Below are 13541 nucleotides of genomic sequence, written 5' to 3' on the forward strand. Positions count from 1 at the left end.
ACTTATTGTATGCTCTGGAACCTCCACAGCAGCCTGAGGCGGCCCTGCCTCATGGATATAAACCTGTTAACTGAAAAAAAGGTGGTGTGCAGCTTAAAGAGCACCGCTTCTACTTAGAACCACATATCTTTATGCACTTTAAGTATTTATTGTTATTCTCAGACCCAACGATGCTTTAACCAGACAAACCTGCACAGACACATCTGACTCATTATTACCCACTAATGTTTCAATCCCAGGAGCAACGCCAGGAAAACGTCAGTGAGGACGCTGAACTATGCTACACATTTAGCAGTCCGGCAAGGGTGACGTTTTTGAGTTTTTATGTAACCAACTGGAATATTCAGGTCCAGGTGAAAGTTCTAGGAAGCTGTCCTCACCACAAAGTGACTTTACTCATACAAGGGTCAATTGGTCAGTTTTGGATGCTTTCACAAACCTTTTGCTTTCAGCCAACAATACAGAATCGGCCTGTCTTGAATAGTTTGTTAAAAGCCAAAGTATTTAAAACTGGTAAATGTCATTAATTAAATTTGTATTGTATTGAATAAAAAAGTTTGCTCTCATAAAAGACACCAGTTCATATTGACTGGTATCTATAGAATTCAGGCCCTCTGGGAATTGTCTACAAGCAAACACAAATTAAACAGATTCCTATGATATTTGAAGGCTTGTTATTGATGTTCAATATTTTCTACAAAGGCTAAACAAAGAACATTTACTTATCAGTGGCCTTTCAGCATCTGTTCAAGCTGAAATTGTTAGAACCTCTCTAACACAAGATTGAAATGTTGATCATCAAAGATATGCCAGTCATATCATGATATATAAATGCAGGTTCTACCACAAGCAGTCTCTCAATCAAAATGATAATAAATTATGTGATTTTGTGAAGTAGCCTGAGATCATGGGAGTTCTCCTCGTCACTATTGCCATCATTGCAGTCTGCTCCCCCGGTTAGGATTCCTTTAGTGTTTATGGTTCTGAAGGTTTGTATAAGGAGCTGAATTATCCTCAGAAGACTCCAAAACAAACAGACACGTGAGCACATTTAAAAAGCAATTCTACATAAAAAATCCATGTTTCTTTGACAGTATTGGAAGATTCGAAGACAATTAAGATCCAGTGATGTTTTCACCAGTGTGTTTCATCTAAATTGTACAAATTGTTGTTTTCTTTACCCTAGAATGGGCCCTTTATATTTAAATACTTTATATTTACATCAGGAGTGGGTCCTCTCTTCGGAGGCCACCATGTTTCTTGGAGTAGCCAAAACTGGACAAACTAAACTTCTTTTGAGTTTTTATGACAACTGAAGGCTACCACAGGTTCTCTTCCATGTTTGGAAGGGGAGGTTGAGGTGAGGGGTATTGACCTGCAATATGCAACTTCACCACTAGGTGTCACTAAATTGAACAATGAACCTTTAAGAACATCCAAGATCTAATAGGTGCATTGTTAAAAAATGACTTAAAACTCCACTTTGACTCTTCTAGTAGAAAACCACAAAGCTGATGTGTGAGTTAAAGGGATTTAACGTCATTGAGAGGTAACCGAATGTAGCGGACCGTTACCTTCAATAAAAACTCTGCCGGTTTAAAATTTACTGTAAACATTCAGAATTATTTACATATTAAACAAAATGTATAACAATCTGTAAGGTCTGGTTGTCTTTAGACAGTCAAATCTAAAACGTAACATATACCATAAGACTATGGCCTCAATGGCATCACTCTTCTTCATCTACAACAGTCAAATATTTAACATTTTCAGCTTGTGCTGGCTTTGTCTTGTTGAAAGACTGTATATCTTAATTCATATTCATACTTCAAACTGTACCAGTGGGGGGAATTCCCCTGTTGTTAGTACCTGGTGAATCATGAAAAAGAGGCTAATTTGAACATGATGTTGGCCCGTCAGGTAAAGGCTGAACATGAGCCCTCTTGAAGATGCCATCAGATCATAAATTATGCAAGTGGCACAGGATCCTGTGTGGGAACAGCTGAGTTATTCATTTAGCAAATATGCTAAATGGAATGAAATGGTCGACACCCACCAGTGTCCTCCCTCTATGACGATGAGCACCCAATGGGACCTGACATGCAGGGTGTACTTTCATGGGTTAAGGAAAGGTGTTATTTCTCAGATGGACCTGTCACTTTAAGCAACATTGAGAATCTGAGAAATCACACTGAAATGTTTGGATAATTTTTGCATAATATTTTCTTTAAATGTTGGCACTAACAGCCCAACTTCTTGTCATGCAGCGTTTGTGATTGTAGTTGTGTAAACAGTGCCTGGCCTGTAGCCTCTGGTTCAAAGCTACCACCCAGTCACTGCTTATGTTAATCTCAGCTGTGTGAGTTAATAAACATGGTAATGTATGCGTGTGGGCCCCAGTCCCAGAGGGGAGACCCACAGTGACATACGTTCCCTGAAATGAGTTATGGCACAAATAAAGTGGCCCCTGAGGCATCACAGTTGGATGGCAACACATCGGTGTCTGTGGCAAGGTGGCCACTTTGGATGCGGGCGGCCGACAGCAGCCCCAGCTGAAAAAACATAAATCAGTACAACACAGACAACAAGCAATGAGAGAGATTACTTTACTGATGAGAGGAAATCAAAGTCTCAACTCCAAAATCCCTATTGTCCCTATCCAAGTGTTCCACTGTGAGACTCAGGGTCTGAAAGAAGGAATCTGTAGAAATACATACTGCAAACTGTCACATGGGTCCATTTACTTCAACTAGGCCTGCAGTTGAGTTTACTAGCTAAACACCTATTATTTAATTTAAATGTTTGATTTAATGTACTGTTTGCTTGTGCCTGCAGTGTAGTTGAATTAAGCATTCTTTTGTATCTTGAAAGGTTTCCTAAAAGTAAAATGTATTATCATCATAATACTGTTAGTTGAATACACATTTTTATTGGAAAATAGTACAATTAATGATTAATATTTTTTTCTTTGTATAGTATGCTGCAATTTATACTAACTGGTGAATAGTGATAACTATGGAAAGGAAATCAGGACTGCATACATTTTACTCAAAATGTTCCTTTATACAAAGCAAAATTGTGGGTTAACATATGAACTCCAAATTATACCAAACTGCCAAATAATTTCTATATTGTACTGAACTTTGTTATGGGTAGTGTTATTTTCTTAATATCTTGCACTGAAGTTCAGATTTACTTAATGCTATATACGTAGGGCTGTCATGATTTACGATTTTCAATCCACAATTATTGTGGCCAAAATAATTCATGATAACAATGTTATCACAATATACATAGAAAATGTGAAAAACAGCAATGCTATTAGTGAAATTAACTTTTGACTGTTTATTGTGTGTTTTGTCTTTATTTAACATTGTTCAATTACTTCTAATATATCATCATATGTGTATTATTAATATATACATATGTAGTTTTTAATAACATGATTATTGTCATAATCTAAGTATTGCGACGCCTGTAGTGCTGTGTCGTTGGTATAGAATGGTTTGATGGCATTAAAGCTGCTTTCAGACATGCAGTGAGCTCTGGACACTGACATTTGCATTTTCATACAGCCCTATGAGAACGTTAATGTCCCAGTGAAAGGCTCTGGACTTTCTATGGAGTTTCTCCTGCCAGCCTCCTAGTCAAAACCGAGCCCATGTGAGAAACTAGCAGGAGATCCTCAGGATGGTTCACCACGAGCAAGTGTGCGTGCTGATGAGGTTTCTAACTTGCGACAAACATAATACTAAAAAGAAGAAAAAAAGGGAAGAATTTGAATATCTCAGGATCAAAAAGTGGTAAAACACATGACGACACTGTCAAAGATGTCCTGCCCTTGCATGCTGTGCCACCCCCTCATCTGATTGCTATATAAATTCCTATGTTGTTGTTGCTGAGAGGAGAATCGTGTGCTGCATTCTTCACTTGTGAAAGGCAAACTCTGGATTAAGTCCAGACCCCAACTGTATGGATATTCTCTGGAGTTAATGGGCCTCATTCACTACCATGCACAGAAATGTTCTTACTCTCCGCACAAAATAAATGCATACGCAAAATCACCGCAGGATTCATGACATGTGCGCACAAGCCGATTTTGTTCTCACCACCTTGCGTATGTTTGTGAATCAGAATCATTCTAAATTGAAAGGCGCATGTCCGATATCTGCATTAGCAGACTGCCACGCCTCTATTTCTCCATATAAGGACATCCGTTTGACATGAAGAGAGCGGTGCAAAGAACATAGAAGTTGAACAGCAGAAATTGAAACAATTGTGTCGGAGGTGGACGTCAAAACACACTGTTGGGTAGCGTGTCCTCTGGACTGACTATGTTAAAAAAAAAAAATGAAGCCTGGGCTGCAATAACTGAGGCATTGAATGCTGTGTCCTGCACAGTGCTGACCACTAGAGCTGTGGACATTTCTCTTAGATTCATCGCAACTCCGACGTGGACACCGCTGAATAATTATAACCAGCGCTGCATCAGGATCAGGACAGACTCACATTAAGGGTCCAGTCATCCTGTATGAGTCAGAGTCTCTGTTGGAGTCGGCTTCCTCCTCACTCCCCCTCTCACTTTACCCATAAACACCATCACTGATCACAAGTTATTAGGACACAAACAGTGCTGATGTTTACTTTGTGTTGGTTTGATTCTCTAGAGTTTATTAGAAACATGTTTAAACCTGGGGCACCTCCCAGCTCCTGTCCCAGTTGTGGTGGTTTTCCTTCACTTGACTAAGGACTAAGCTACCAGGGCCTCCAGCTAATTAGCCAAAATCACAAAAACAAATATAGTTAACACATGAGCTACTTGCTAATGTAATAAGTTAGGTCATAAAGGCTAATGTATTGTACGTAAGGGGACTACAGGCAAATACAGTCAAATCTGTGTCTAATAATGTCATTACAATCGCCATCTTGATATGCAAATTAGGTGTTAACTAATTAAAATGCACTAATTTCTATACATTTGCCAATTGACACTGCAGGTGAATAGGATTATTTTTTTTACAAGAACAAAAATATATTACCACAAAACTTTGCATAGCAGAAATGTATTGTAGCACACCTCTTGAGGGGTTTGAGGGTTGGCAAGTTACACTAAATATATATATATACATATACATATATAATTTTAAAAGCTTTCATATCTGATTTTCTTTTTGCTCTTTTTCATGGCACTAGAAATTGTTGGGAGTGACCGATCAATTAGAGGCCAATAAACAATTTAATGAAAGCCCAAACTGTTACATTTCAATATGAACACTCTCATACACTCTATTGTAAACTAAGTAAACTCTCAACTGGTATAGTTAAAGATTTTATTTATGACAATAAATGACGAGGATGAAAGGGCTTCAGATTTATGGCTATTTAATACATTTGGTCAATGCATTAGTAAATGTAATTATTGTTGTCTATGAAATCCTTTTTTATTTAAATAAATGGAGTTTTAATATACTACATGCGCATGGTCTGAGGACGTTCTATATTTGTTCGCAGAGTATACATTTTTTTTAGGTAAGAACATATTAGTGAATCCCATATTTGTGCGTCACCTTGCCAAGTAGTTTTCAGACATTGGGATGAAAACTGCTTGGCAGGGAAGCACCTCTTGAGGTTGTTTGCCATGCAGTCACTGCCACTTCCTAAAGCTCAGCATCCACAGACACTCGTACCACACTGCCTTGTCAAGACGCCAACTACCCATGATGCTCCTCTTCTGTTGTGGCTCATCCCCAGCGAAGTGTGATATTCAACCTGGATACAGATTCTGTTTGGTAAAAACGACATATTGCACATGCTGGCCTTTCGGCATTTTTACTACAGAGGGGATATGATAGCCAGAGCAAAGGGGAGGCCATCCAAATCATACACAGCAGGAATGCATATGTCACCACAAATGGTGCCGAAAACAGCACGGCACCAAATGCTACTCTCTACTCGAGAAAATGCATACATGTGTTCAGAAAGATGCATGTGAAGTCAAACGGAAATGACGCTGAGGCTGTTTTCCCATCTCCAGAGCTGCCTGGCACTGCTCATCAGTGTCACTTCTTCTCCTCACTCCAAAAAGGGAGGAGGGCTCATTCATTCTGCATCCCTCTTTGTTCACAGAGAAGCTATACCACAGTTTTTTTCAGGGATCATGACGTCTCATACAGATACAGGAAGAACTTAAAACTGAAAACACATCTAATTAAAAAAACATGAAAGAGAAGAAGAAAATACATCTGTATTAATTACAGAGTAGCAATATCGGTTCACTGTGATTTGAGCTCATATTCATCCTATAAGCACGTAACACTGGTTTCTAAATGTTTTCCTGGATGTAAAAGTCTGGATAATAATGAATGTTGCTTAGGTCAATGTGCCCTTTTGCTATAGGAATCTCTTTCGAATAGTGTCCTGTCATGGTTGAGGTGTTGTTCTTTCTTTCAAGTTAATATTCTATGTCAGCAAATTCCATGATGAAAAGATATAGTAACATTAAACATTGCGGTAAATCCACATTAGCTATTATTAGTAATCAGTGCAAGTAAATCTGGAGACAGGATGTTTTTCTCTTTAAATATTGAAATCCTGAAGTATCAGATATTGAGACTCGGAGGCTGTCGGCAGACAGAACAGCTGAGTAACCAACAATCAGAGACCTCAAAGGCTCTGATTACACATTCATGTTGTACACTGAGTTGAATGATATCAGAGAATATAGTGACACTGATATGACGCATACTACAGTTTTTGTAAAAGCAAAAATTAAAAAGCTTCAGGTGGCAAATAATGATGAGGCTCTGGTTGCTGGGATGGACAAGTGCAAGCCATGTGTTTGTGAGTAGTAACATTCTCACCTTTCTCTTTGTGTTCAGTCATTTTATGAGTAAATTTATGTTCATATCCATTAAGTGACTCAAAAATGTACCGTAAGGGCTTTAACTGAGTCTACACCTCTCTTGTATTTGGAACTCAAACAAAAGTCTGAATGCGTTTCTTCTGTTTTTGCTATTTTATTTCTACACTGATATGGACCTATGTGTCTGAGGTCGTCTCTTGTGTGAACATTAATCAGTATCTATATTTTCTACAGGCTATTCCACACTATAAAGGGACAGTCAATGCTACACATCAATTTTACCTGAACAGATACTTTACTATTTAGTTGATGTGATGAATTGTCAGATAAACAGAATAGAGTCATATAAATAAGTAAACATGATTTATCATTACATTATAATAATTATAATAGACTCATTTTGGAAAAACACCAGTAATTTTGATGAAAGGTTGTTTGAACGAGTCGTTTGCGGCAGAGGGAGAAGACTAATGTACTTTATCTGAGAATAACAGAACAATTGCCTTCCAACCGGCAGCCTCTAAAAGGCTGTCATAACAACTAGTTTGAGAGTAGACTCCGCACTCTGTGCTAACAGCAGCATTAACAGCTACATCAGGAGTATGGCTTTTGGTTATGAAATGAAATGAGGACAGAGCGTCTGACATATCCACTTCTGCTTAATAAGTCCTTTTTTCTGCTTCTTGCAGTTCCTACCCTTACAGCATTAGTCAGGCAGTAAAATTAAACTGTAACCTCAAGAAATACAAAGATACGTGATTCACATAAATATAAAAGAGAAAGAATATGTTTTGTCCTACCTATACATCAATAATCCATGAGTGCTTGGACATTAACTTACTTATACACAACAGGTTAAATAAATCTATAATAATGGCTTAACACAAACAGCTGTGGAGGGTTTTTTCCCAAAATACTGGATAAATTAACCAAAGATCCAGACCTTTTCTGCAGACACAATGCAGCAGTCAGTCAAAATTCAAATTTGGTTCTGAACAAATGTGAGCACTTAAAGATGTAAAGTACACTTTACATCTACACATCTACACACCTTGCAATTAGAAGCTTAGTGCTCAGATCTGGACAGACCCAGTTGGAACATCTACTTTTCATTGAATGAGAAGACTAATAAATAAATGGTTTTCTCTTCTTTAGCGATACATTTTCCCAATCTGCCCTGATTCCACCACCAACTCATTATGAGATGGGACCTTCTGATACCAGTAGAAATATCAAAAAGTGACAGGGCTGGGCACACACATGTGGGACGTTCATTCTTTTCTCCAGTTTTCCGTGGCACTGTTACCCTGACAGGGCTAACAGTTGTTGAATGTGTGTCAATACATAAAACTTGCATAATGTTCATCCCCAGCAGGAGAAAGCATTAAGATTAGGGCTGGGGCAACGCGTTCACGTAATCTACGTCATCAACATCATCGATTACGTAAATACGTCGACTCGCAGAACGCGTGTCGACGCATCGTATGGTAGGTGGTTGCGCAGAGTCAAAGAGTTAATTCAACCAGAAGAGCAACCTGAAGTGAAATCTAGCATAGGTCAGCAATAGTCGGACCGCGGTCGGGACCGGATCCAGAAGACGCTCTGTATGGACACAGACGCTGTTATTAGATTGTGACGGAGCGTTTAACCTGCACACTTTTTCTCGCACGGTAGTCTTATTTTAACCAACTTATTCCGTCTTAACGGTAGTAAATCCTGACAGCACACGGTAGAGTTTACTTTTCTCACTGAACAAGGAACAAAGAGAAAAGGTGTTAAAGCTGTTTAGTTGTTTATGTTTGTTGAGATTGTTTATATGTGAAATGTAGTTATATATTAACAAAAAAGAAGAAAGGGGGAAACTCAAACTACATCCTTTTATATTTTTTTCTAAAATTAAGCACTTTATTTTAAGATGCCTTTTCAAAAGCTCTTTATTTTGTTTTTAAATGCAAACCTTATTTTAGTTGAAACGAGAAAAGAACGTTTATTATATTATTAGAGTACAGTTCAGTGTGAAAATTATTTATAAAAATGTTGAAATATTATTGAATTATACTTACTTTATTTTATTTGTTAGTTTGTCAGTTTTTGACTTCATACAGACAATGATACAACTAGTAGGCTACTTCAAGATTCATTTTTTGATAGACTGCTAAACTTGAATTTACACAGTATTTTAATATTGATATGAAGTTGCTTGAATTGGTTTACTTTGGTTTTCATTTATTTTGTTGTTAGACAGCATACTGTAGATTGATATATTCCTTTTACTTGATTGGAACAAGCTCTTGCACAAATTGTATTTTGGAGAGATTTTGTATGGGACCGTAAAAGGCAGATTAGCAGTTAAGACTGGGCTATTTTTTGTTGTGGAATAATGCCTTGTAGTGCAAACTTTTTTCTGTCAGATTTTTTTGAATTTAAGAGAAGATGTACGTTTTTTAAATTTTAGTTTTGATAAGTTCATTATTATATTAATTGAGTAATAAAAAATAATCGTGAGATATATCAAAAAAATAATTGTTAGATTAATCGAAAAGATGATCGTTAGAAGAATCGATTAATCAAAAAAATGATCATTTGATTAATCGATAAGAAAATAGTCAATAGGTGCAGCCCTAATTTAGATAGATCATCAGTTTAATTAATAAAGAAAAAACTATGTTGGATTTGGTCTGTGCCTTCCTGAATAATAACAGAATCCAGGTCCAGTCTACTGACACTTACCTCCTTACCGAGGTCTTCTCTGATGACCTGCTGGATCTGCTCCATGCTGCTCTGAGGAGCTCGACTGTGAAGCACCTTCAGTGTGGATGTGTACTCCTCAGGCAGCAGGTAGTCCAGAGCACCAAGGTGCTGGCCTACCTTGATGAAAGTGCCACGATTGGCACAGCACAAATCTAGGAGACGCTCTGCTGACCGCCGGTGAACCTGCAGGCGATGGAACAGAGAAAAAACCAACACACCGTTTATAAAATGGCACAGGGATGGTTAGGAAAGGCTTGAGGGTCACTGAAATCAAAAGGTATTGTTTCCTTGGAAGAATGAGTGCACAAAACAATGTTCATGGCATTCTGACATGAGATATCATGTGCACAGTAGTTTGGCTTATATGAAAACAATTGTTTCCCTTATTCGAAAAAGACAACATCATACATGAACATGAAGCAAATAGTTTTATGTGCCGAACCTAAAACACACACTCATCCACCATAAATGAGCTAATTTACTCAGTTACAAACCACAGATTATTTGTCACATTTGGGCTACTCGATTATCATAATCACGATTTGTTTGGTCAATATTGTAATCATGATTATTTAACACGTTTACTCATTGACTTTGGAAACATCATGTATTTATTGAACTTCTCCGAAAAATACATCATTTCGTCACCCATGTTAACAGATAAGAGTGTCTACACTGCCTGAGTGAGCAGAGAAGAACTTCTCTCCTGTCTGCAGGAGTGTGTGTGAGTGCTTTTGCGCTTCACAAAAACTGACGATCACTTAAGTTATTGGTCGATGATGTTGGATGATGAACCTGCATCGTTCCGGTCACTTTAATCCTGATGTCCTGGCTGTGCGTGTCACGTTACCTCTCGTGTTGTGTGTGGCAGGTGAACTGCGTGCGCGAGAGCATCATTGCAAAATAAAAGGAAGGATAATAATCGTTTTCTGCTGATTACTTTGTTTTCATAATCGTTGGAAGCAATAATCGTAATTGAAATTCAATTAATTACCCAGCCCCAGTGCACATGAAATGGTAACTGTAAATTAGGAAGGATGTAAATTCTTTGGGAGCTGATGATTTTATGTCACTTAAGAAAGTTAAGGACGAAAAGTTGTCTCTAATTGGACATTGTTGTAAGGCCACACTCTATGTTGGCATTCTCAGTCATCTGATGAAGAGTCGGTCTTCTGTTTTTCCTTACATATGCAAAAGCATCATGATCACAAATATGTGTCGCCACAATTACCACAACTTCTCAACCTGCTTATTGATGGTTTTCCCATTAATGTAAATGCACGTCACTTAAGTCACTGTTGTTAAGTAGCCAGTTGAGCAGTGTTTTATATATATATATATATATATATAGTCTTAGAAGAGCATTTCAGAATTTTCACTTCCCAGCTGGTTTATATCGGACATACGGAACAAGAGCCACACATACATATGTGTTTTTGTAGCTCTGTACCCAATGCTCACTTACATACAATATATATCCATAACCAAATGAGGGTAATAATCAGATGAGACTGTGTCTGAGGTGATGGTGTGTGATGGTCCTGTCCCGTCTGCTCTACTTGAACCAGCTGGAAGTGATAATGCTTAGAGAGCTCCTCTCCTGAGACCAGTGGAAATAAAAAGCCGTGAAATTAGCTCCCCTTAACCTCTGTAACCCCACTACACACACACAAACACACACACAAACTCCCATAGGACATTTTGACATGAGTGTCATCTGGGCACTGATGACAATGCAACGACAGAAACAAGTCGCCAGAGATTACCAGATGAGCCTTTTCTCGAGGAAAACCCATTTAAGCCACCTCCTCTGTGTTGAACCATATGGAGCACTATACGCAAATGCTTTGACTCGCACGAAACTTAAATGATTGCTGAGGCAGTTATTTATACAAAAAATATTTTTGTATTTAAACTTGGACTCCTACCCAACTTCCATTATAAAAAAGACTTTATACATCAACAAATCTAAAAAACAAAATAACAAACTTAACAACGAAACAATAAAGAAGACTATTTTAAATCAAGTCAATTTGACTCTTTGAGGCATGGTTAATTAAAATAATAAATGTTTTCATAACGGCCTCATACGGGAAAAATAACTTCTGAGATTAACCGTTTTCAAAATTGATCTCACAATGCTGGTGATTTTATTAAAACAAGTGTCAGAATCAACTTAATTGAGATAATTCTAACTTGAATCTTGAAGTTATTGGGATTAATATAATGCAAAATCTTTCTCATATATTTTGTTGTTTGAACTGGAAAAACACACATTAAACACTAAAACACACACTGAAAACCTTAACTTTAAACCTCACTGACACAATGCAGTCATAATTGTGATTAAAACCAACATAATGGTGACATTATTAATGCTGTGTTTTAAATGTACAACTGCAAAACATTTTTATTGCAAATTAGCAAGTGTTCTTTTGTATGTGTATGTGTCTCTGTGTCTGCGTTTTTCTGTGCACAGTTACAAGATGTACTCACTCGAGTCTAAGAGTTTACAAACTTGGGTAAATAATAATCATTATTATTATTATATTATTATTATACATTTTTACACAGCAGTGGGGACATTAACTTGCAGTGTTACAGTAATTATACGTCTGATCCTTTTTCTGCCCGGTGAACATTTTGTTTTTAACTGCAGAGAAATGTTGCATTTCTTGGCATATTTCCTCTGTCGTGCAGATTAAGTTGTGTCTGTTCAGTAAAATATATCACTGACAAAAGAGAAAAATAAACTCATCAATTATTGTGTCTTGACTGTGTTGTATAATTTCTCAGTCCAATTAACAAATCAATGATTTGAACTAAGCACAGCCTCTGCCTCCAGACAGCCACATCACCTGAAGTCACGTCAGATCTATTTCTGGCAGACTGTGTATGTGAGCTGATTAGAGGCTCTGATCAGAATGAAAATCTGGCATCAGTTTGCCCACGGCTTGTAGCCTAATCATCAGATTCATCATCACTGCTCTCTCTCCCCTCTCCTTCAGTAATCAGTATGCTTTGTCCAATGGAGGTGGGCTCACAGCTTGAGGATGACATCACCATGGCAATGCTGCTCACTGACAGCCTGAGAGGGACTGCTGCTCTGGGATAGGCTGACGCTGGCCACCACCCACCATCTCCACACACGCGGCATCCAATCAAATGGACCGTTAGTGAATTAGACACGGGGGTTAATTTGTGGTACATCACAGAGACACAGGAGCTCAGTGCAGAATGCCTCTGGGTATCTCTCCACTCATCCTCTTCACACAGTTGGCAAGGACGGTAAATAGAAGGCTGGAGGTGTGTGTGTGTGTGTGTGTGTGTGTGTGTGTGTGTGTGTGTGTGTGTGTGTGTGTGTGTGTGTGTGTGTGTGTGTCTGTGTGTGTGTGTGTGTGTGTGTATGGTTTGGAGGGTGGTGTGTAATGGATGCTAGAGGGTGGAAGAACGAGGGAATGTTGGCTAGAAAGAGGAGACAGTCGGATAGAGCAAGGTGGAAGGGGAGAAGGAAAGGAAAGAAGGAAACCTTGAAATGCTGTTATTATACGAATGTAAGTAGTTAAACTTTGCAGTTATCTATCTATCAAAATGATGATCATGCCCATTCAATGGTCTGATAACAGAGAAATCTGCTCCGTCACATTGTAGCCTCTGGACTACATTATGGATCAGAAATTATCTTGATGATGGTCATTGTCTAAATAAATAACAGAGAGATAAGAATGTCAGTCTTCTGCCTCCATGAGAAAACAAATGAAAAGTTGTTCTCTGGTGTGGTGTCAGCAAAGAGAAACCATAACATAATTAACAAAACAAAAATACTTTTTGGAATCTGTGGATGGACACAGAGTCGTACTTTATAAATGGTAAGATTACCATTAGAACACTGACTCATTTTGACGAATATCTACTTTGAAATCAAAGG

General features: G+C 38.0%; 1 protein-coding gene across 2 annotated transcripts in view; it reads right to left on the reverse strand.

Moving 5' to 3' along the window:
* The window catches only part of adck1 (aarF domain containing kinase 1), a 75777-nt gene that overhangs the window by 31164 nt on the left and 31072 nt on the right, over nucleotides 1-13541 (reverse strand). For both annotated transcript variants that reach the window (XM_034575862.1, XM_034575863.1), the window contains exon 4: nucleotides 9593-9796. In XM_034575862.1, coding sequence (XP_034431753.1) covers nucleotides 9593-9796 — 204 coding nt within the window. The remainder of the gene's footprint in view (nucleotides 1-9592; nucleotides 9797-13541) is intronic.

This window comes from Hippoglossus hippoglossus, chromosome 22, assembly GCF_009819705.1.
Source record: "Hippoglossus hippoglossus isolate fHipHip1 chromosome 22, fHipHip1.pri, whole genome shotgun sequence".
Taxonomy (NCBI): Eukaryota; Metazoa; Chordata; class Actinopteri; order Pleuronectiformes; family Pleuronectidae; genus Hippoglossus; species Hippoglossus hippoglossus.